Here is a 24,897-nt window from a genome sequence, read left to right on the forward strand (position 1 = left end):
AAGTGGGTAAGTGCAATAACTGCCATGTGTAGATGAGTACAGTATACTGTGTGTAAATAGCCAAATGTTTGCAGGGCAGCTATTGCACTTACACACTTCTGGCACTGAGCTCTCAAATTGGGACCAGTTCCAGTAACTAAAACTCCATGGTTTCGGAACATTGTGTTCAAGTGACTCTATGCATTGAAGCAAATTGGCCAAGTTTCTGAGTACACAATACCATACTCAACTTTTGTCAACAGTACTCTCTGATTTCCCAAATAGTCAATACTCACCAAAACAGGTATGTAACAATACCTGCATATTTACAGATTCATAAGAACACAATGATTCTTTGTAATTCCAAGTAAAATGGCTATAAAAGGTCAAATTTCAACCCCGGTGGGTTCAGTCTTCACTAACGATGTGTACGCATGATGGTTCCAATTAGGGGTACTTTTTCAAGAAATGTCCATGAAATTTTCGAGGACAAAATTGTTTTGATTGTCCAAATTAGGGGTGTTTTGGAGGAAAATTGTCCTTGAAATGAAAAATAGGGTGTATTTCTAGGACTTTCGTCCGTGTTTTACCGCTACAGTTTTCGTTCTTTGTATTCTTTTCTGTCCGCTTTTAGTAGTTCCACACAAAATTGATAGGGTATTTTTCCGAAAAAATTGTCCTCATTTCCCTGTGATCCCTGAAATAGAGGGGAAAATTCAAAAGCGTCCTTGAAATGGTAAAAATAGGGGTATTTATTTCGAAAAAATGTCCTCGATTCCTCATAATAAGGGGGTGAAATGAAAATGCGTCCTCAAAATGATAAAAATAAGGGCGGTATTTGGGGGAAAATTTTCCTTGATTTCGCACCAAATAGGGGGTAAATTGCTACAAATGTCCTTGATTCCCCGTGAAATAGGGGTCATTTTCAAATCCTGGAAGGGTCATACGCCGTACCTTTCAATACAAACTGAACCCACCGGGATTTTAACACACTGCGTAATGTGTGTCTCCCTACTCTGACGTCCCGAATGGTCACATGCCAAATTTGGCATGGTAATTGAGCTACAGAGGGCGGCATATAAGGCCCCGTATCCATAGGCTGTTCCCTTGTGGCGTGTGCCCTTGTTCCGTGTTTACTTTTTCCCATGTGACCTGCCACACAGACAACCTATGGATACGGCCACTAAGCAAAACAAAGGTTCGTTGTCTGTGTGGCAGGTCACATGGGAAAAAAGTAAACACGGAACAAGGGCACACACCACAAGGGAACAGCCTATGGATACAAGGCCTAAAGGAGCAGTGTCAGGCCATCCAATTCCCGTTTTCATGGGAACATGATATTAACAAATGGGCGAATCGCTATTCAGTATTCTGACAAAATCATAATATTTGTTATTGAACTTTTTTTCAGATTACAAAAGAAATTTGAGCACACGTTTAAGGCAATGATACACGACGGCGATACTGTATCTGTACATAGGCCCAGTTATTATGCCGCCAGGTTCCAAGATTTCATGACCCAAAACGGGAGAATTGCTATTCAGTATTCTGACAAAATCATAACGATATTTGATTTTGTTTGTTGAACTTTTTTCAGATTACAAAAGAAATTTGAGCACACGTTTAAGGCCATGATACACGACGGTGATACTGTATCTGTACATAGGCCCAGTTATTATGCTACCAGGTTCCAAGATTTCATGACCCAAAATGGAAGAATTGCTATTCAGTATTCTGACAAAATCATAATGATATTTGATTTTGTTTGTTGAACTTTTTTTCAGATTACAAAAGAAATTTGAGCATACGTTTAAGGCCATGATACACGACGGCGATACTGTATCTGTACATAGGCCCAGTTATTATGCTGCCAGGTTCCAAGATTTCATGACCAAAAATGTCTTCAAGAAAATGCCACGTAAGTAGCCCAATACTTGGGCATGAACACACACCCTGACACTCACACCCCACCCACACGCAAAGACATACAAGATAACATGCACATGATGAATAGACACTATTGTACATGTGCACACACCCCTACATCTGCACACACCTAACAAATAACATATATCTTTAATTACATTTTGGCAAAAAGCACAGGCAATACCCAATAGTGCTCAAAGAACACTAAATTAAAGGGAAGCCCTACATATACACGACACTTTTTAATATCATGCATGCACATACACACAAGCAAGCAACTCGCCACCACTAACATGCACATACATACACACACACATGCACATGAACACCCCCACACAAATTCAACATAGATATATCACATAAAATTGTACATATTAAAAGCAAATTTGGTATGTTTATGTATTTGTGTTCGTAAGTATTTTATACATGTAGTTCCTTCATGTTTTGTGGAGGCTTTCAAATCTGATACATAAAGGTGTGAATTTATATTACACAACTGATAAACAACAAATGGAAGAGTTAGTGTACGAAGGTCCAATCTGCAAAAGCTGCCATGTGTTATATTTTATAGATGCGTACAATATAGAATACAGAAATTATCAAATGTCTATAGGGCAGCTATTGCAGGTAGGGCCTCTTGCACTAACCCCTTAAAATGGACAAATAAATCAAATAAGGTTCAATTATTTTTTTAAACAAAGGTAGGTGTACTTACATTTAGTTTGAACTTTGAACCCATCGCTATGTTACGATCCAAAAAGCCTTGTTACATCCGTGGTTCTATTTGTATAGAATACAGAGAAGCATTACATGTAAAAATCAGATACAACAAATCATCTCTATTTTCTTACAAACTCGACCATTGTCAATCCTACCTTAAAGCTTGCATGACCCAGTGGCATGAATGACAATATAGCCTTATATTTTATCATTATCCATAAAACCCTTCTTTGACCTTTGACCTTCATAGCCCATTTTGTGATTATTGACAATCAAATATTTATCATGAAATTGTCAGAGTTTTAAGCATGATTTGGTTCATTTTGTATTATGAAATGTTGTGACCCTACCTGTTGACCCCAGTCGTCTTTAAATAAGATTCAACTTTTTGAAATTTTTCAAATTTTGAAAGAAAAGTGGGGTTTTTTTTTAATGAGTCAATTAATTGGTGTGATCATCACTCATGTCAAAGGTCATGCAAGTTTAAAAACACATGTGCAGGCACACACCATGTGCGCAGGTAAACACACCCACACACCCCCACACACAAAAAACACCCGCACACAAACACAAAAAACACCAATATTCTTGTGCACACAATGTACACACACTAGGCTTGAATTTAAACAGTGGCATGTTAGTGTTTAACAAGATTTTACAAATTTTTCGATACATTTTTTCTTTCTGCTAACAAGTGTAAACAGTTGATGTGTTGTGGGGAGTCGTAATTTGTTCAACTGTGGGTTTATTGTTGTTAACTTTGCTCATTTCAAACTAACGCTTCCAATTTTTTACAATTGTGTAAAGAGTGAAATGTGTGGTAACTAACTCTTAATGGTCAGCCTGCTAGCCATAGGCTTCAACATAAAATGTCCAAAGTTTTGAGATATTGTCAAAATATCAAAAGAGCTATTCTATGAACCACTGAACCAATACTAGGCTTGTTTGTACTCATTTTAATACATTTTTCAAGCTTATTCTAAATATGGTCATGAAAATTTAGAATTCTGATATTTTTTGAATTTTGAAAAAAAAAATTAGCTTGTCATGTCATCTGCCGCATTGAGAGAGTTAAAATACCTAATTATGGCAAGTGGTATTTAAGTTGTCCATATTCAAAATTATCAAAAGATGCATCAATGATCTCAATTTACCAATATTCAAGCAACAAAGAAGCAAGGTCAAACAGCAAGGTCATTGCAAGACAGAAAAGTGCTTACACCTAAAACCTAAGAACTTGTCTTAAAAATACAAACATTTTGGCAAAGAATTATATATGCCTTTTTAAAGAGAATAACTTGTAAGCCTAAGCAAAATGGGGAAGTTTGCTATAAAAATTGTCAAAAAAATGTTGACAGTTTATTGTTATCCAATTAATTTTGATGCCTAAAAGTGGAATCGCCAAGACCACCATCAATAGGTAATAACTACAGGAATGCAGCAATTTTGTTTTTTCAAAAATTTGACTCGTTCTCAAATCTTTCACGTAAGAACTGGGATCTTTTCTGGTGTTAGCTTAGCACTGCATAGAAATGGTAGTGGATGCGAAATAATTACTCTAATCAAAATCATGAACTTTCTTTCAAAATTTACTATTCAAATATGGCACATTGATAAATTTTCTTGCTTTGGTATCTTTCAAAATGTTGTCATATTTCTTGGTGATTTCTGCTATTCTGGGGGGAAATAAATAGATAAAATTTGTTTAAATAACAATGATATTTGGTGATGGGATACCTGAATCATTTCAAGAAAAAAATTTACAATGTTTTATAAATTGTGCGCAAAATGGAAGTACATTTAAATAAGAAAAAACGACACAACCAGTACGTCATGCATAGGCATCATTCCATATGTAGATAAACATCTTTGTGCACAGACATAGATCTAAACACAAACATTCACAGCACTAGAGAACAGTTGAATGGTATACATAAAATTTCAGTAGTATTCAGTACGAACGTATGCAATGATCAGCTTGTAATCAGGCGGGAATTATTAGTTTTTTGTTACTGCACGAGTTAGTAAAGTCTAAACTTACGCCCGAGTAAATTCACAAAAGTGTGCGTTTGTCATACAATACACAAAGCACAGGTCGCATAGGTGCAGTACCTAGCTGTGCGTACGGCATTCTATATTAATCCCGCTTAGTACGAGCTGATCAGAGTATAGTGTCAGAATTTTTAGTGTTCCATGGCCCTAATACGGTAAGAAGGCATCTTGTATATTTATATCACTACCAGTGTATTTCCTTTTGACATGGTTGATATTAACGTCTCTGTTTGACTCGCATGGAAAAGGGCTGTAACATGCAAACATATTAAAACAATGTTACTGTCTTTGCTATAGACCACTTGACATGTGACATCATTGTCTAGCAGTATTCGCGCAAATTATGGCAATTTCCATTGTTCTTTGCACTGCAGTGTGCGTACGCATCATAGTTTGCTCAGAGCATGTGCATTTTAAATCGCCTACCACATTTCATATAGTACAAAAAAGCCTTTGAACAGTGTAGCGGTTCGTTCAAGCATATCGATAGACCAGTCCCTAGCCTTTGTTGATAAACAATGATGTCAAGTGGTCTGTAGATTGGTTAACTATATGGCACAAACTTTGGCAATAGAAAGTATCTTCCTCTTGCTGCTTTTACGAGTTGCATCCTTTTACCATGTGAGGGTCATTGAAAAAAGTTGACCGAAAAGGAAGTAACACGGTGGTGTAGTAAATATAAGATACACCGTTTTACCATAATGTAGGGCGTTGCAGTATTTTATGATGCACTTAGAACATTTACATATGACACAACTGAATATTTTCAAACAAATATAGTCTGACCAATCAATTGCACCATTTTCATAATAGGTTTTAATGTGCTATTCCGGGTGAAATCCATATGCCCCCTATAGAAGACATGAACAGGGAGTGTGAATTTCAAATGGGGTTACCTGAATGGGTGACTCAATTTGAAATCTACACCTCCTGTGTGGGAGATTACGGTTTTCCATTAGGGGGTGTATGGATTTCAACGGAATAGCCCACTGTTTCATAACTTCTGCGAGGAGTTTACATGGGAAAGAGGTCTTTTTAAACCATTTTGAATCATATTTCTTTGGAGTTGGGTCTCTCTCTCAATAACTTGATATTAATTATAAACCGTTTTTTGCATGTAACATGTCCATCCATTGATCATTTCCATTTAAAATCCACACTACCCATGTGGAGGATTTTGGGGACAAACGTACGATATCAATAATTATTTTACACTCTTGATTTCAGTTGAAATCCATACACCCCCTAGATGGAAGACATGATCTTAATATTCCACAACTCGATTTGAAATTCACACTCCCTGTGTGGGAGCTTAATGTCATGTCTTCCCTAGGGGAGTGTATGGATTTCAAACGGAAGAACGCATTAAAGCGATACAAAGAAGAGTTAATATCATTTGGCTGAGTATTTTGATATGAACTTGTCTATTAAAAAAAACCCAAAAAGGCAGAATTTAATATCAAAGCCAAATCATTTTCAAATAATTAAGAGTTTTATTGTTGAAACTTTGAAATGAAGAAACCATTTCCCTTGTCTGTTTTCCATGTTCATATTTAATGCACTCGTTTTTTCCTCTTTCTTTCTCCATGTCGCTTATCATTTCTTTCCGCCTCATTCCTTCCCTCCTTGAATGACTAATCATACCCTCATCACTCAACTATAGTGTCAAAGCACTCACCGTCCAAGCGTAAAGGTTTCGGTGCCTTTGCTGGCGCTTCTTCATCTGGCAACCGGCCCCGAGCACGCACTGCACCTGATTTGGACAACGAGGGCGGTGTTAGTGGTGGTGGTGGGAGTGCGGTGGCGGGGGAGAGTAGTAACACGCTTGCCGTGGGGGCCTGCTTCTCATATAGGTACTAATTTTGCATCCTAGTGTTTTTTGTAGTAGTATGTATGTTATTAGTTTTGCATCTTGTTATTACATTGGTAAGAGGGCGGTTGTGGAGTTGATTATACAACGATTTTGCAAGAGTAAGTCGTTAAGTTTGACAGAAGTCCCTGACAATGTTATGTTAGGTGTCAGGGGCTTGTTGGCAGTTTGAAAACTTTCAATGTGTTCAACTGACAAGTTTCCAAGTCATAATTATAAGTCTCTAAATGTGTTGTGATATGATCCCGTTCAGGCCAAAGTCAGATATTTTGAATTTGAAAGAGGCAGGTTTAAGAATTCAGATAATTAGAAATGTGCAGTTTTCAGCAATAAAAAAAAGCTTACATCATGTGAGTGGCATAACCAGGAATTTGTGGGGGGAGGGCAACATTCAAGGAGGGCACAATTTGACAAAAATGGGCTAAAAATATCATGGCTGCCAGCATTCCACTAGGGGGCATGGTTTTGCCCCCCAGCTATGCCACTGTATCATGTGTGAAGATATGTCACTATGATGCCTCTTGGTCTTAGCCGATCAGCTCATATCACAAATTGAGCAGTGTGCTTGGAGACATTTTGGTAAATTCTGTGCATTGAAGGTTGTTTTGTAATCATGTCAGCTCAACTGAGAGATTAATCTTCATTTTGTTTCATTTGGTGATAGTTATTACTAAATCTACGGTTTTTTTATAATACAAACTATTGTTAACTGTGTGTTTTATCTTATTTCATTTGGTGACAGTTGCTACTAAATCTACAGTTTGCAATGACAACAGTAGTGTTAATTGTGTGTTTACTTGATAGGCAAAAGGGGAAATCCCTAAAAATAAACAAATAGTAAGAAAATACTTGCAACATCAAAGAGTTTGAAATTCCAAGTATCAATATCAGAATAATGGAAAACAGACTCGTCTTTTATATCCTAATTACTGGTTCCAAGGTGATCTGTGTATATGGAAAAAGAGGAACTGTGTTTTAGAATCATTTTGTAAACATAGTTTAAATGTCTTCATAAAAATGAACAGCTGTACTATATTCTATTTCATGTATAATATCGCAGAAGCTATTTTGCGGTGTTAACCCGATTTCAAAGAGGATTTGCTAGTATGTTATAATGTACAATAGTAAAAGGAAAACTAAATTTCTTTTGGAACTTTCTTGGTAATTTTGGTCAGAATCGACCTAGTGGACATACAGCCAGGTCTAGTTGGAATTTTTTTTTTAAAGTCCTCAATATGAAAGTTAATAATGCAGAACATGTAAGAAATACTTCATACTCTATGTGACAACTTGAACAATCAACAATTTATAACATGATAATCGGTTTTTGATTGCTTCAAGTTGTTTACAGTAGCATTCATTTCCATTCTGTTGAACTTCACGTTGAGGGGTCGGTGGAAGAAGGTCCCATAGCAATAGCTGCCAGGTGTCATATTATTAAATTTTGTACACTATAAAATGCAGAAATAGTCAAATGTTTACAGGGCAGCTATTGCAGTAGGACCTTCTTTGCTCTTGCCACCTGATGTACATAAAGCATAGAAGATATTCACAGCATCCCATTGAGCTATTTCATTTAAAATCCACACTACCCCTGTGGAAGATTTTGGAAATATCTGCCACAGGTGGAGTAAGAATTTCAAATGGAATGAACACATTAACAGCTCTATTTGTAACTCACCCTCCCTCTGTGGAAGATTCAATTTGAATCCTTCTCAGAGGGTGTATGAAACTCAAGTGGAACTGCCTAATTTGTTTATTCCATTTGAAATTCATACTCCCCCTGTAGCAGAATATTTCCACTCTGGTTACAAAATGACATGTGTATTGTGGTTTGTTGCGAACATTTTGGTTGGACATGTCATGATGTTTTAAAAAAACATGTCACAACCATCGTCTATGAATCTAGTTTTTGACTGCAAATTGCATGTGCTATGTACACAGTGATGCCAATGTTGCTGAATTGGGCTACTTTGGAACTTGCTTGCCATGGCTCAAAAATATCCTGTCATGCCCTGCCAAAATATTGAGCTGCTTTGGGCGACCATCAGGCCACAACAGCTTTTATTGCATAATATTTTGGTTAATTCAGGTAGAATGCATAATTTCGGAGCCTATGATCCAAACCTGTATATAATTTGTATTTGATCAAGAATACTTGGAATTCCTTTATATCTTGGTCAAAGGTAAAGCACACACAGTCCCAAAATTTGGGTGCTTTTTCAAATCAGTACAAAAATCACATAATGTGGCTGAGGAACTGTATTCAGCTGCTTCAAAAGTGATTATTTTGAATAAAAATGCTAGTAAAAGCAATTTACCACTTTGAAACAAAGTAAGTTATGAAAAATTGATAAAAAAGAAGAAATGTTAAGTTTTGCAAAGTTTATTGTGCCATGGCACTTCAATCATGAAGCACCTCCACATTAGGTTACTCCGGTTGAAATCCATACACCCCTAGTATGGAAGACATAACCTTCATCTCCCACACAGGGAATGTAGATTTCAAATGGAGTCAACCATTTAGGTAAGCCCATTTGAAATTCACACTCCCTGTGTGGAAGATTAAGGTGATGTCTTCCATAATGGGTGTGTGGATTTCAAACTGGAGAAAAACCCATTTCTGTAGTTAACCAACCTTAGAACTTATTTATTTCACAGTACTGGTGTGTATGAAGGTTTTCTAGCGAGGGGGCGCTCAAACTCGGTAGCCATATATAAGTACATCAACAGATGTTAACGAGGTTAATTCACTCCCAATCAGAGACATTCATTACATGACAAAGGGCTAGATGATAGTTCTGAGCAGGGGTAGCGCTAGAACTAAACACTCCAGTGTCTGCAGGGACCCCTGAACTTGCAGACAATTAAAAATTAGGGGGTCCAGAGTAGAGTTTGGTGAGTCCGAGTTGAACAAATGCAGCATAAATAGTATGTCTGCAATAGTGCTAGATTGAAAACTGGGGTCTGCAGGGACCCCTGAACTTGCTGAAAATTTAAAAACAGGGGGTCCGAACTCTATTCTGGTGGGTCCGGGACCCCAAAAAGCAACCTAGCGCTACCCCCTGAGTGTGATGCATAACTGGTCTTATGCTTGGTTTTCAAAATTTTTGAAAACTATTGAATGCAAGAAATTGATCAGAGCATGTACAAAGATCTTATGATTAACTTGTAAGTCTGTAAGTTAAGGCGACTGCTAAAACTGTCGTAACGACAATATGTATTATAGATGTGTGCGTAACCAAGATAACATTTGTTCTATCAGCTTCAACGTCGCAAGACGGCTACCGAGAACGGCAATATATAGGTGCAAAAAAACATCGAGTAATCAGCAATATCCAACGCATTCACGGATCCAGGGGGATTTATCCACGCTAATGGTACCGCGATCGTGGCATTTACCACCGACGTACGACGAGTTTGTAAAGCAAAAGGGTAAGTGAGCTAGAGAATGCTAGCAGATGATGCGATGATAGCATGACATTGATGACGGTGGTGATGGCTGGCTAGCTAGCTTCCTGAATGCATTTTATTACTCATAACTTAACATGCTGGTGACGGTATTTGGGTAGATTCACATATTTATTGTGCGTGTATTTCCTTTTCCTAACTGGCGAGGAATGTATGTGTTGTTTCGCCTCAAGTTTGATGGTGACGTATAGGTGCATATTTTGCTGGTCGCAGTATCAAATCCCACCCGCTGACTAATCCTACAGAATGTATACACACACATACAAGGACAGCGTGTTGGTACACTTGCGGTGTAAACCATGTAAAAGCACTAACGTCATTACCAAACTTGAGGTCGAACAATGTGTAGTTGGAGTAGCCAAAGGTAGAGTGCAGAGAAATTTCCATATGGGTCGCAACATTTCACACTGAAATATCTTATGGCTTGCATATATCAAGGCTTTCACGGGCTGTTCCAGTTGAAACCCACATACCCTCTATGGAACACATGACCTTAATCTCCCACACAAGAGTGTAGATAAGATTTCAAATGAAGTCACCCTTTCAGGTAACCCATTTGAAATTCACACTCCTGTATATGGCAAAATATTTATGGTCTGGTGCTGTATGGAATACGGTGCCAGACCGTAAATATTTTCTCATATTTTGTGAGGAAACACCAGGTAACTAAAAGCATTAATACTAGAAATTTCAATTGAATGAACATAGCCTGAAATAGTGTGTCAATTTTTTTGCGTACGCCAGCATGTGCCACTGTGCGTGCATAATGCGGAAGTGAACCCAACCATGCCAACGTACTTGTGATTAGTTAGTATTGTATCCAAGGTCGTGCGTTCGGGTTGTAGTTCGAAATACGCAATATATGATCATGGTTGGAGTGTGTACAGCTGTTGAAAGCTGTGTTCATTCAATTGAAATTTCTAGTGTAAGTGGAAGCAAAGGTGTTAATCAATCAATAATTGCATAATTTATCCAACTCCGGAGGTTCCCACAAATTCAGAAGACTTTCAGCTTGCGTGAAATCCTTGATTTGTGTTCTCTGTGCTATTTGGGAAAAGGAATACATGCGCAAAGGATAGGCTAATAATATACAGGCAATTATTATAAGCTCATAATGACGTTGTTCTGTCTCCACTTTCGTACAAACTGTTTTTGTAACTAACTTAAAATTTTTGACTTAAAAATAATTTTATGCTGTGGGTATTTTTGTGCAGTTGCAACTGACAAAATGCATCTTGAATTGAAACTGGTATTAATTAATTGCAACTTCATGATTATACAGTCCAACCTCTTTTATCCCGCCATTATGGGAGCCAGTATCTGCCAGATTAAGTGCAAAATCTGGGTATGTGAACTATGTGGAATTCTGTATTGAATGTCTGATGGGCTAAAGTTGGGGCAACAGAAAGATTGTTCGATATGGGGTAGTAACATTGAAGGACAGTATTTGAGTGATGTGACATTGAAATCAGCGGACCTGCCAACTGTCCCTCTTTGGGGTTTTCCAAAGTGAAAAAAAGGACAGTCCTTCTTTCTGAAAATTTGAATGATGGCAAAGTCAAATGAAAGAACAGTAGAAAATGATGCAAATTTCACTTTTAAAATTTTGCTGTAGCATTCTCTCCAAATAGTCTATTGTGATAAATTTTGACCTGCAAAACCTTCCTGAATTCTGAAAGTATCACACACCTCAACTATTTGAATTTGTCTGTTCCTGGTTTGTGTACATGTACATTTTATGTACAAGGTTTTGGCCTCAATGTCCCTCTTTCTGACTTTGGTAGGTTGGCAGGTCTAGAAATGTCCTTTATAATGTTCGGAGCATGAAATTGAGGCGTCAAAGCCTTTAAAGTATGTTTTCCTATGAAGATCTCACAGCCGGATAACAAAAATATCTGTATGGTCCGGATAAGGGAGTTTGGACTCTATTTTAAGATCAGGATGTAAAAATAAATTTGTGTGTGCTATAATTGTGCAACATGCAAAGCTATTTTAACATTTGTAATAACTGCTTGAGTGGAGACAGAACTTATAATTGGAGCAAAATGGTGATCTTCTGACAGCTTTTGGACATTTTATGTTCAAGAGGGAATTACATTTTAAATTTGAGCCATACAAATATATTTGCGGAATTAAAAAATAAAATTAAAAAAATAATTACCAAAAAGTTAATTGATTTTCTGGAAAATAGTAGTTACAGTTTAAATTTATATTTCACTTTCAATACACTTTTTGAGACACTCGCAAGCATGGACATGGTCATCCACACTGCATCATGCATGCAAATTACACAGTGCACAGTTTCACATTGCTAAGCACAAGCGCCAAGCACAAATACATGCGTATGCGTGCACACAAAAGCTTCTACATGTTTTTTACACTTTTTATCTTTCATCTTTGTGCAATTTTTGCAATTCACAAAATTGATGTCAATTTGAAGCTTTTAATATGCCTGTATATTGTAACATTTGGGCTATTCCGTGTGAAACTCACACACCCCATGGAAGGCATGACAATAATCTCCCACACATGTGGTGTAGATTTCAAATGGAGTTGCCTATTCAGGTAACCCCATTTGAAATTCACACTCCCTGTTTCGGAGATTACGTTCATATCTTCTATGGGTGGTGTATGGATTTCAACCGAATAGCCCATTTGGGATTTTTCATAACATCTTTATTATCAACGTTCATGTATTAGACACTGCACAAAAATAGAAATCTCTTGTTTGACAGTTTTCTTGTTCATAACAGTGTATCACAAACTTTAAAATAATAGAGTTTCAATCCGAAAAATATGGACCATCAAAACTTTCCTTGCACAAAGGGAGGCTTGAAACTTGCAAACTAAATCTTTGCAAAAAATTTCCCATCAAAGTTCAGGGAAATTTGTATTATTTGAATCAAGAAATATATAGATCCTTCCTACAATTGGCACTTTCCTGCTGTTGATGGGGTACTCATTGATATCACGCCCAAATTGTCCTCATTTTCATTATTAATCATGTGATACCCTTCTTGTCCTCGCTTCCGTTATTTCATAATATCAGGGTATGTGATATCGATGTTCACCCCCATTAACAACAGGAAAGTGCCAAATATAGGAATGGTCTATTTATAACCAGTCAAACAAGTGCAGACATTTTTGTGTGGTTTGTATATCGATATATTTACAATACTACCGTGAGGAATGAAACCGGGATCGTTTTTGCACTTTTGGCGCCAGAAAACATTGAACAGTGTGGTATCTGTGGCTCCCATTTAAGCATCATATAAATGCTGTTTTTTTATTCTTGATGCCATAAAGCAACAAAAAAAAACCTGTTTTTAAATGACCCTAAAATATCACCCAAAGCTTGAATAATCTGGCAAAAATTGTTGTTTTTTGCAAACAATTTTTGAAAATGTTCTGAATTTTTTTCAAAAATTTACAGTCATTAGCCAAAATTCTAAATTCTAAAAACAAAATTCTCCCAAATTGAAAAACAAATCCCCATCACTTCATGGCAGCCTGAGTGTTTTGATTTCAAGTGATACTTATCAATAGTCATATTATTAGAATAAAGAGGAATTATGGAAGTTAAAAGAAGGCCATATTAGAAATGCCAACTTTAAAATGGACACTCAACTGCCAGAGTGGGACACCATCTGCACTGTTAGATAGATTTTTGATCCTGAAAAAAAAACGATCCTTGTTTCACATCTGTTGTATTATATTATGGCTATTCACATGTCAGGTTTGTTCCACATCAAAACAGATCCGTATGGAACGGATTGATTCACTTCATGTTGACAACAACATTGTGATCGGGGCAATTCACAGAAACAAAAGAAATGTGGAAGATATTTCCTAAATCTATCACAAATGGAGTGTGCAATTTAAATGGAATTGCACATATAGTCCTATTTTCAATTGACTTTTTCGGTAAATCCCATAAGCCTTTGCGAGTACACCTGGGATGTCATCATTAGACGTCGCACTGATTTGCAGTGCGCAGTAACAATGTTCGATAAGCGATGTGCACAGTGGTGCAGGTCAGTGTGACATCAAATGTCGACATCTCAGATGGATTTTCCAAAAAGGTCAATTTGAGAATATAATTTTTGGTCCGGGCTACAAGTGGAACAGGCTGTGTGAATAACCCCTATTCTTACATCATGGAGAGAACTAAACCACTATGTTCATCTGGCAATCCTTCCACCTGGGACAAATTAATATTATACTGAAGGGATAGGAAACTTATATTCATTGTTTACAATCATTGAACAACACCCTGACATATATAACAGAGTTTCTAATCCCTGTAGCGTTTTAGTCCCAGCTTCCATTTCCCTACATGTATATATAAGCAAAGGTCACAATAGATAACGACTCATTCAAGCTCTGTAGAAAATAGTAGATACATATCAGATCCATTACTAAACCAAACTGGTGGATTTCATCTATTCATTGTTGGGCAGGAATAACCTCCTGTGTCATTGGCCCCTGAACATGTTTAAAGATAAAAACTTCCTATGTCATGTGTTCACAGTTTTGGTTTAAACATATTCGGGGCCAAAAGCACATAGGTTTTTCCTGCCCAACAACGTATTGTATGTTGCACTATTCTAGTAGAAATCCATACACCACCTGTGGAAGACATGATCTTAAATGTCTCATGTGGAGAGTGTGAATTTCAAATGGGGTTACCTGAATGGGTGATTTCAATTGAAAATTACACCCCTTGTGTGTGAGATCAAGGTAATTTCTTTCATAGGGGGTATGGGTCTTAACTGGAATAGCTCATTGAGTACCTGATAGTAAAGTTATGACAAGTTTAGGCTAAGTTTAGGCTGGCTACAACACTGGGTGCTTTATCAAATTTTCAATCATCCTATCTAACTTTTGATACATTATAGTCATGATGGGTCTAGCAAATGTTTGTGAAGTAATGGTAAACTCACCATATGACTTGATCAGTTGGATTCCTTCTGAACTATGTGTACCTTTATATTAAGGCTTGAAAAAGAGAACTTTACCACATCACATAGCTAGAATGAACATATAGTGGTGGATACAAGGACTGATAAGAGCAGCATCATGAACAGATGAGGATACCGCAAAGTCCCAAGTTTTGAGATATTTTCCGAAAATATCAAGAACTATCTCAGGAACCACTGAACCAATACTAGGCTTGTTTGTACTCATTTTAATGCATTTGCCATGCTGATAACAAATATGGTCATGAAAATGTACAATTCTGAAATTTAGGAATTTTTAAAGAAAATTTGTAACTTGTCGTCTGCAGTTAACACCCGCATGGAGACGAGACGGTTAATGCCAAAAAGGCAGACTCCACCCTCATGTGTGCATATCGTTCATGATGAAGGGCAAAAATAATAGTGTACTGCCAGATTTTTTTTTTTTTTTATAAAAACATAAACACTTCAGCGGTGCACAGTTTAGAAGTCATCTGATTGGTCAAGATTGGAGAAACAAGCATTAGTGAGTCAACCATCAGCTCACCTCATAATATACTTTGGTGCTGTATTATATTGCCTCGTCTCAAGTTGAGAGTAACGCCATGTTGGATTATGCAGTGTGCAATTTTCAATGGCACATACTAACCTAATCCTGCAGGGTATATTACACATCAACTCTCAACAACTCCCAACTTGAGACGAGACATACTATAGGACATTCTTACAATGTGTTTCTATCAGGGGTGTGAGAGTTCCTCTTTTCAGCTGATTTCCTCTTTTTTGAAAAAATTTTTGTGCCAAAATTTCAGCTTTTTCTTATATTTTCAGCCTATTTTTGACATTTTACCGGGATTTCACACTGTTTTTCCTTGTTGTTTGCCTGTGGCCTCTCACACCTCTGTATTATTAAATTAGAATACTCTTTGATTGTGTGTTAAATTGTTTTGTTTTTCACTATTAATGTGTGCTTTGATTCTTTGAGATACTGTGGGTCATATTTCATGTTACATTGGCCCATTTCAACTATTGTTTTGTAACTGTCAATCAAATTGAAGCTGAAATAAGGCCTGTCAATTAAGTTTGAGCTCCAAAAGGTAGAATTCGTCAATCATATTTGAAGTGCTACAGTAGGAGTTGCAAGATGGTTTATGCTCGGACTTGATTTATATTTATTGTACTGTGAATCTATGTATAGGGTGTGTAAAAAGAATGTAATGTTAAACGTTTGTGTTAAATATTTGTATGCTGTTGGGATCGAAACTTTATCAGAAGTGATGGTTGCTTCAGCTGAAATGTGAAATCTATATTACCGTATTGGTCCGAGTATAGTCCCACCCGTTTTTTATGTGAACATTTTTCACAATTGGTGGGTGGGATTATACTTGAATTTCAACAAAAAAACCTGGACCTAGACCTAGATGCTAGGATCATTCATGGTTGACCTAAAAAAAAAAAGAATTGATACTTTGTTTTCATGTCATACTCTTATTAATGATTTCAAAATGCATTCAAATTCAATGCATTTTGAAATCATTAATAGAGTATGACATGAATACAAAGTATCAATTTTCATATTAAAAATACAAAATATCTTGAAATGTTTTTTTTTTTTTTTTAGGTCAACCATGAATGATCCTAGCATTTAGGTCTAGGTCCAGAGACACTCAAAACCAAAAAAAAACTTGTAAAAAAAAAAATTTTTTTTTTTTTTACAATTTCTGAAATTTTTCAAAAATGGGGGTGGGGTGGGATTATACTCGAACGTGGGACTATACTCAGATGAATACGGTAATAGATTCACATGGGCTAAAAAGTGAATGGTTAGTTGGCATGAATTCACACAGATAATGAGTACTGAAACCTAGCCAAAACTTGAAACAATTTTATGCCAAAACAATTGAGCGATTGTATGCTTTCATCATAAATTAATATCATGATGGTGATTACTATGATTTCTTCTACATGTATGTGTTCCAGAAGTGGGGCAACTTGTCAATCTAAAAGGCTGGTTTCCAAAGGTTTAACATATTGAGTGTGCAATTAGAAATATTATATTTTAACAACAGATTGCTTCCATGCTTCGTTAAAAGGTAATATAATTTTGGATCTGGTCACCCAGGGGAGTGATCCAAAGGTGGGCGGTGGTCATATCTGCAAAATTGGTTGTTTTCAGAGTACTAACAGGCAATGTTGGCATCTCAACTCTCTGCTGATTTTGGCAGTTTTTTTCAAATCCTGGTTCTGTTCCTGCACACAGGTTTATTATTGTACATGTTGGTTGAAAAACATTGCATAAAGAGAATTTGATAACATGATTACCATGATTACTTCTAGTGTAAAATACCATCATGTATACAGCTTACGAAATTAGTTGTCTAATCCTTCAATGAAATTTTGGCAATAAACTATGTGGTGTATGCTTTCATCTATTGCTCAGTGCAACATTGCCATATCTCCATTAGCTCCATGCATGATGTAATTCATAAGCAAGATTAGGTTATTCCAGTTGAAATCCCTACCTCCCATATGGAAGACATGACCTTAATCTCCCACACACCGGGATGTAGATTTCAAATGGAGTCACTCATTCAGGTAACTCCATTTGAAATTCATACTCCCTATGTGGAAGATTATATTAAGATCAGGTCTTCCATGAGGGGTGTATGGATTTCAACTGGAAGTCGGGGGGGCCTTATGGAGATACGGCTTTGTTGCACTGAACCCTTGAACATGGATGAAGCAAAGAATTCAATATAAAGTTTACACCTACAGGGCTTTATCCATTTTCAAGGGCCAGAAGTAAATATGAGGAGTTCCCTGCATGTACTTTTGGCCCTTGAACATGGATGAAGCAACCTCTTCAATATAAAGCCTACAACTACGAGGCTTTATCCATGTTCAAGGGCCAAAAGTACATGTGAGGGTTTTCCCACTCAGTGATGAATTATACTATAACTGTTAACTGACATGTCATTTACATTGTTTGCTCCTTGCTGCACATCTAAACCATTGTAGAATATAAATGTATTTATTCTCCATTATCTTCATGTGGACTGTTTGTGTAAATTGCTTTGCATTTTGTAATCTATAGGCAAATGTTTTCCACTAACTTTGTATGTATCATCATATTCTGGGTTATGTGTTAGCTGTGCGGAATTGTGAAAAGAATTGGGCTAGTCCAATAAAAATCCACACTACCCCTATGGAAGAGTTTGGAACTATCTTCCACAGGGGGAGCATGAATTTCAAATGGAATGAACACATTTGGCAGCTCCATACATCTTCTGAGAAAGATTCAACCGGAATCTTCCACAGGGAGGGTGAGTTTCAAATGGAGCTGCTTAATGTGTTCATATTTAAAATTCATGCTCCCCCTGTTGAAGATATTTCCAAAATGTTCCACAGGGGTGGATTTTAAATGAAATAGCCAGTTACAGAGTTGTGCGTTTCAGAGTAGAACCTTGGACGGCGTCTCTTACACAGAAAGTCATTAATAAGGCACACTGTACATCATCTGGGTTTGCATGATAAAATGATTAACTTTAACTTGTTTTACTTTTCTGTGCCCCATGATTTATAGTTACGACTGATTTTGCCATCGCTCAATCCTGCCCTGTGCATGCAATGGGCTATTCCAACTCGAAATCCATAAACCCCATCTTCCACACGGGGAGTGATTGAATTTCAAATGGGGTACTTGAATGGGTGACTCCATTTGAAATCTACACCCCCTGTGTGGGAGATTAGGGTCATGTCTTCCATAGAGGGTGTATGGATTTTATATTTGTCATTGAATATTTTGGGTGTCTTTAATTTTGCGATTGTGGCTGGATTTGCAGGAGTCGCAAAAATAAATCTCTCAAGAAATAATCACTTTTGGAGTACACAGTGACATTCTACCTTGAAATGCACACGTTCTATGCAACTCTGCTCAACTGCTATCACAATTGATCACCTCCAACATTTTGAACACACATAATAATTTTAACATATTTTCCTCCCCATCTCTGCCTCCTTCCTCTCATTTACATTCTTTTCCTCCAGGAGGAGCCAAGCCAAAGATGACGCCAAGACCAGACCTAGTACCAAATACTCCACCAAAAGACGACGACGATGAACCCCTAGCGAGACCGCTGTTGGAGTCGGACGAAGAAAAACCGGGTACGTCCAAGCAAGTGGCAACGAACAGCGTCAAGTTCATGACTCCGCCGCCGACCAGATCGGTCCATGTCAACGAGATTGCGATTCAGACTGACACGGGCGTGCAGAGTGAACCATTCCGCATGGAGGAGCTAGAACGAAGACTGAGTGAGGTTGATGAGAGTACACTCAGCTCTGCTGCAAGGTCAGTGTAACTGTAAACCGAAGAAATAATTGCGACACACCCGCCAACATAAGTAACCATGGTAACCATCCCTACATGGATCCTGGGTTCCTGTACGGGAAGTCAGTTTGTACCAATATTCCTTCCCACAAGTTAGAAAAATAGATACAGCTTGAGGTTAATCCAGCATTGTTATCACAATATGCATAATTGCATATTGTGTTGTTGGGAAGCAAATTCGGTCAAATTGACTTCTGGAGGACAAAGCAGGCTTTGAGTTTTGAGGAGTGCGAGTGCGATCACACTCGTCCGCACTCCTTAAATGATCACAAGGCGTGCGATTTATCACACTCCTTACATCACATTTAAGCATAATCACACTCCTCATTCACAAAATAGCACTCACAAGTCTGAGGAGTGCTATTTATCACACTCCTCAATATTCTTAAACTCAAAGCCTGACAAACCCAGGATCTATGTATATGATTCAACAGGTATTAACTCATTCCACTGTGTGAATTAGGCAGTGAAACATCTTAGGTAGTGCAAACTATTCCTTGAATTGTTATACCAAGTTGAATATTTTTACCCATAAAAAAAAAAATCAGGAAATTGTATGTTTTTGACCAGTGTGGAGCCTACACGTTATCGTTGACTGTATTTGCTACTGAAGTCTGCAGAATAAGTAGTCATAGATGAGTTGAACTGTATTTCATTTCTGAATCCTTATGACCAGAGGTATATTTTGCAATAGGTTTTTATAAAATTGTAGCTATTTTGAATTTTGACTCCTGTGTAAACTTTGACTTTGACATTTTCCAATTGCCTAGAGTGCCCGTTTGGCACGGGTTAAATTGTTGTTCCATATTCCTCCAACAATAATTTGGAACAAAAAAATGTTAGTCATAGATAACTTAGTGATAGTCAAGCTGTGCCTGACTGGTTTTTGGCTTGCTATCCGCAGTTCATTGTGAGAAGCCTGTCATGATGGGTCTCGGAAAGCATGCCTTGTAAGTAAATAAGACCTGTTCTCACAAAATGAGTGGAAAGTCGCCAGGAAGATAATGCAAACAAAAGAATTCTTCTTTGAAATATTGTCTTTTGAACATAAAGTGAGGAAGTTATTTCTGGCAATTTATATATCATTTTTTTAAATGATACATAACTTTGAGTTATAGCCAGATTTGTAATCTCTGAATCATATATCGAGGGGTCAGAGCCAAAAAGGCCCAAGTACAAAAACGACATGTGATGATACAGGCGGTTTTGTACTTGGGGCCGTCTGGCTTGCACACATTTCATGCATAGTGTTGCACTTAGGGCGTTACATTTACGCTGATAACAGGTTCTGTGTCTACAACTTATGGTATACAATCATAAGGTGCCCAGTGTTGTAAGGATTATTTTGGTACCAGACAGCCCTATGTGCAAAAATGCCATTTTGAAATACAGATATTTTTGTACTTAGGGCCTAATGGCTCTCACACATTTCATGCATAGTGTTGCACTTAGGGCTTTACATTTTTGCTGATAACAGTTTCTGTGACTACAGCTTGATTATAGCTATACAATCATAAGGTGCCCAATGTTGTAAGGATTATTTTGGTACCAAAATCTCATTTTGGTCAAAAATGCACTTGGGGCCTTTTGGCTCTGATCCCTCGATCATGATCTAGAGATTACAAATCTGGCCATAACTGGAAGATAAAGATTTGCAACTTTCCTTTCATTTTATGGGAACAGGTCTTATATTTTTAGCATCAATTCATCATTCATTAAGTCATTAATATTCATGATGTGAAAGAACCAGTAGGCAACATACATTGATATTTGTTTGTTAATGCACAGGCACACCCCCTTTGAACATTTAGGCGCACACATTTTTGCATACCTCCACAGTATTGGCTTGGCCACTAATGGGTATTTCTCGCAGGCTTTTAAATTGTAGGTTTTGCAAGGCAATCAAGACATCCTTGTATATGAATATGATTTTGTTGAAGTTCAAATGTTTAAATATCAATATTTGGTGGTATTTTTTATTTCATCGCCATCAGGGAATCATATGTTTTGTAAAAAAAAAAAATTTGGTTGCATTAATATTTGCCATTTGAACTACAACAAATTCACGCCTACCCATTAGGGCTGCCTCATTTTGGGATCATGGTGTATTGAAATTTAAAGAGTATGCTGCAAGAATGTGCTTTATTTATTTATTTAATAAAGGTTATCATCAGTATCAGCAGTAAATAGATGCTTCTTTAATACCAATATCATCAGCAGTAGATAGATGTATAAATTATAGGTGAAAGGGGTTCCCTTTTGCAGCCAACTCATGTTGTGATTTATTTATTTTTTGACTGCTTTCATTAGGAATAGCCAGCATAATCATTTTCAGCTGGGATGTATGGTGCGCTATGCACAGGCATAAATACAGAAGCCTTGGCTAGGAATTCAAGACATGCACCATTTAAACCATTTAGCAAACCGCAATGAACCGTCGCAGCCAGAATCGGTTCCCCCAATTTCCAATGAGGGTAACCGATGCAATAAGCAGTTAGTCCATGGGACTGCATGTTAGCTCAACAAACGGACTGCAAAAAGGCTTTACATCAATTCATCGCAGTCTAACGCCTTACCAATTATGCTAAATTGGCTGGGAAACTAAATTGCATACAAGTTTCAGCTATCCCAGTTGAAATCTATACACCCTCTATGGTAGACATGACCTTACTGTTTTTGTCAGAGAAGAATGGTACTTGTTTACATTTTGAGGGCGGCAGAGCGTATACACGGAAGTGGGGTTCTGATTGGCTGAATCAATCGTCTGACAATCATAGCAACAGACCGATAATCTGATTGGCCGATTGTATGTCAAATCGTTGGTCGGTGCAGATCGGCGCCCTTGAAGTGAACACAGGGCACTGGAGTCAATCTGAGCAAGGGACTGCTGTTATTCTCCGAAACCCAGTGTAATCTCCCACACAAGGGGTGTAGATTTTAAATGGAGTCACCCAATCACGTAACCCCATTTGAAATTCACACCCCTGTGTGGAAGATTAAGGTCATGTCTTCCACAGGGGGTATATGGATTTCAACTGGAATAGGCCAACATGTGCCGGGATTTCATGATGATATTGTTTTGATTCAGTGCTGTTTGGAGGTGCAATAATTGTAATTAATTCAAGGTGAATGGTTGTAAAATTGTGATCCTTGTAGTAAATTAACAGAGTTTTTAGTGTGGACATCTTATTGTTTGGTCTAATTGTTTGTTTGTTTGGTGTTTTGGGTCAGATAGTTATTAACCCTAATGTTACTAGACCATACGAAACAATACAGCCCAAAGCGACTGCAGGGCCTTGTATGCCATGTGATCTCATTGCATATGATCTCATTGCATATTTGTGATTTATTACGTAGCCATTACTTGATAAAGATTCAGGGAAGTAGATCGAGCTTCAGGTTCCTGCTTGGGCTTGTCATCTGGTAACCATTTTGGTAGCCATTTTGCCTTGGCTGATCACATCAAATCCCATACACTCTAAGATAGCGACAACCAATCAGAGCAAACATTAGAAAAATTAGAGTGTATTAATTGTGTATAATGCACAGGCGTGTACTACGAGCTTTGCTTTCGGACGCGTTCATTTTTCTTGCGGGTTGATGCATTTATATTTCCTTGCATTTCCAACATTTTTTGTGACAATTTTGTTATAAAGTAGCAAAAGTCACAGGATTTATTCTTGTGTGTGAAATAGGTTAATAAATGCCTATCACTTGTTGCTCAAGAAATTGTACAAAATTATGCACTTGTACTGAGATGTTGATGCGTCTATGCACTCCCCCTGCAGGTCTCATGTATTAGACGCATCAACATCTCAGTATGTGTGCATTATTTTGTACAATTTCACTCCTAACAAGTGACACACATTTATTAACCTGTAATTATTAAACTGTACTCTGAATAGTGAACAGTAAGGACGGAGACCATTGAATACAAGAATCAGCAAGTGGTATTTATCATCGATCACGTAACTCTATCTAATTATTGAAGTGTCTCATTTTGTGTCTCTCCTGCAGGCCAGAGATCAACACAATGTTCCCAACAACTCCAACCACCACTCCTACAACGTCACCAGGGACCATGACACACGCCCTCTATGTCAACACCCCATACCTACAGCGGTAGCAGTACCATAGATCTGACCAGTGAGTCGTAAATGCCACAAAAAGGGCCGACATATCACTGGATTCAATGGAGGACTCGCCGTTGAAATTAAGCTCACCGGTTGAGGAATCCGAAATAAACATGATCGTACACGCAGAAGGTCACGTTAGCGTGGACGCCGGGGTCGCCACAGAAGATGGTGGCATAGTTAACGGCGACGGCGATGCTGTCGGTGATAAAATGAGCAAAGCGTCGGCGGTCACATCAAGCGCCCGGCGATGAGAATGTGACGGTGAGGTAACGATAATCAGAATAATGAAACTGAAGAAAGTTGGTTGTGACGTAAGCAGTGAGATTATTGTATTGTAATTGTTGATTGGTCACTCTGTGTGCTCTGGATAGTGTGTGGTGCGTCCATTTTGTGGAGGTCGAAAGATGTATCCAGCAACCAATATGGTGGGTTTGAAACGAACAGGCCATCAATTCCTAAAGGCTGAGATATTGTTTGGAACCTTATTTTGCGTTGCGACAGATGCATTGGCAATTTTTTTTCCCACAGCGATGGGAAAAATATTGCCTTGGCGTCTTCCACCACAGACGTCGAGAAGGAAGCCCCGAATGAAGCTTATCATTTGAGGGGGAAATCGCAATTGCTAACCAAAATCGTTGCATAGAACGAAAAAACAAACGTCTGTTTATGTCAAACTTTATTCTCAACCTTAAGATTGGGCTGGAAAAAAAATCTTTTTACTGTTCAGACTATCGCACCAATTTCTTTTAAGCAATCAATTGGGCTGTTCCACTTGAAATCCATACCCCCCCCCCTCCCATGGCAGACATGACCTTAACGTCCCACACAGGTGGTGTAGAGATATCAGAGGGGGTTACCTGAATGGATTTCAATTGGAATAGCCCATATATTTAGCCTTGTGTCTCACGCACACTTGAATGATCTACAAGTAATAAATAAACATCGGAAATTGTTCCATGTGCATGGCACCAGATTTGACATGCGATAACCATGTGTAGGTTATATACGTTGTCATGCGAGTTCAAGAAAGTTTTACGTGCAATGGGCTGCCTCATGTTAAGAGTTTATAATTGCATTTGCAGAGGAATTGCAAAAACTTGTCAAATGTTTATCTCATGATGCATTTGGTGTTACAATTGTTCATCAGGTGATTAAAGCATTGCTGTTGTTCATCAGGTGATTAAAGCATTGCTGCTGGAAGCATTTCAAGTCCCACCACCAATCAGACCTGATAGCTGAGCAGTACTATACATTTTAAATGACGTAAGGCAGCTATCGCACATGTAATTTTCTTGCACCCACATGCACTAGGATCCACAACATTCTCATCTATTAGGGCACAGTCTTTAACCTCAATACATTTGTACCTTCATTGAATGACCTTTGAAAATTTGGGTA

General features: G+C 37.7%; 1 protein-coding gene across 1 annotated transcript in view; it reads left to right on the forward strand.

Moving 5' to 3' along the window:
• The window catches only part of LOC140142189 (uncharacterized), a 90,630-nt gene extending 65,986 nt beyond the window's left edge, over positions 1–24,644 (forward strand). Inside the window, 9 exon segments of the mRNA XM_072164156.1 lie at positions 1,764–1,897; positions 6,341–6,530; positions 9,813–9,982; positions 19,024–19,324; positions 19,703–19,797; positions 20,268–20,313; positions 23,381–23,450; positions 23,452–23,517; positions 23,520–24,644. Of these exon segments, the coding sequence (XP_072020257.1) occupies positions 1,764–1,897; positions 6,341–6,530; positions 9,813–9,982; positions 19,024–19,324; positions 19,703–19,797; positions 20,268–20,313; positions 23,381–23,450; positions 23,452–23,517; positions 23,520–23,750 (1,303 nt within the window). The 3' untranslated portion in view covers positions 23,751–24,644.
• Positions 24,645–24,897: the final 253 nt, after the last annotated feature.

Source organism: Amphiura filiformis, chromosome 20 (assembly GCF_039555335.1).
Source record: "Amphiura filiformis chromosome 20, Afil_fr2py, whole genome shotgun sequence".
Classification (NCBI taxonomy): Eukaryota; Metazoa; Echinodermata; class Ophiuroidea; order Amphilepidida; family Amphiuridae; genus Amphiura; species Amphiura filiformis.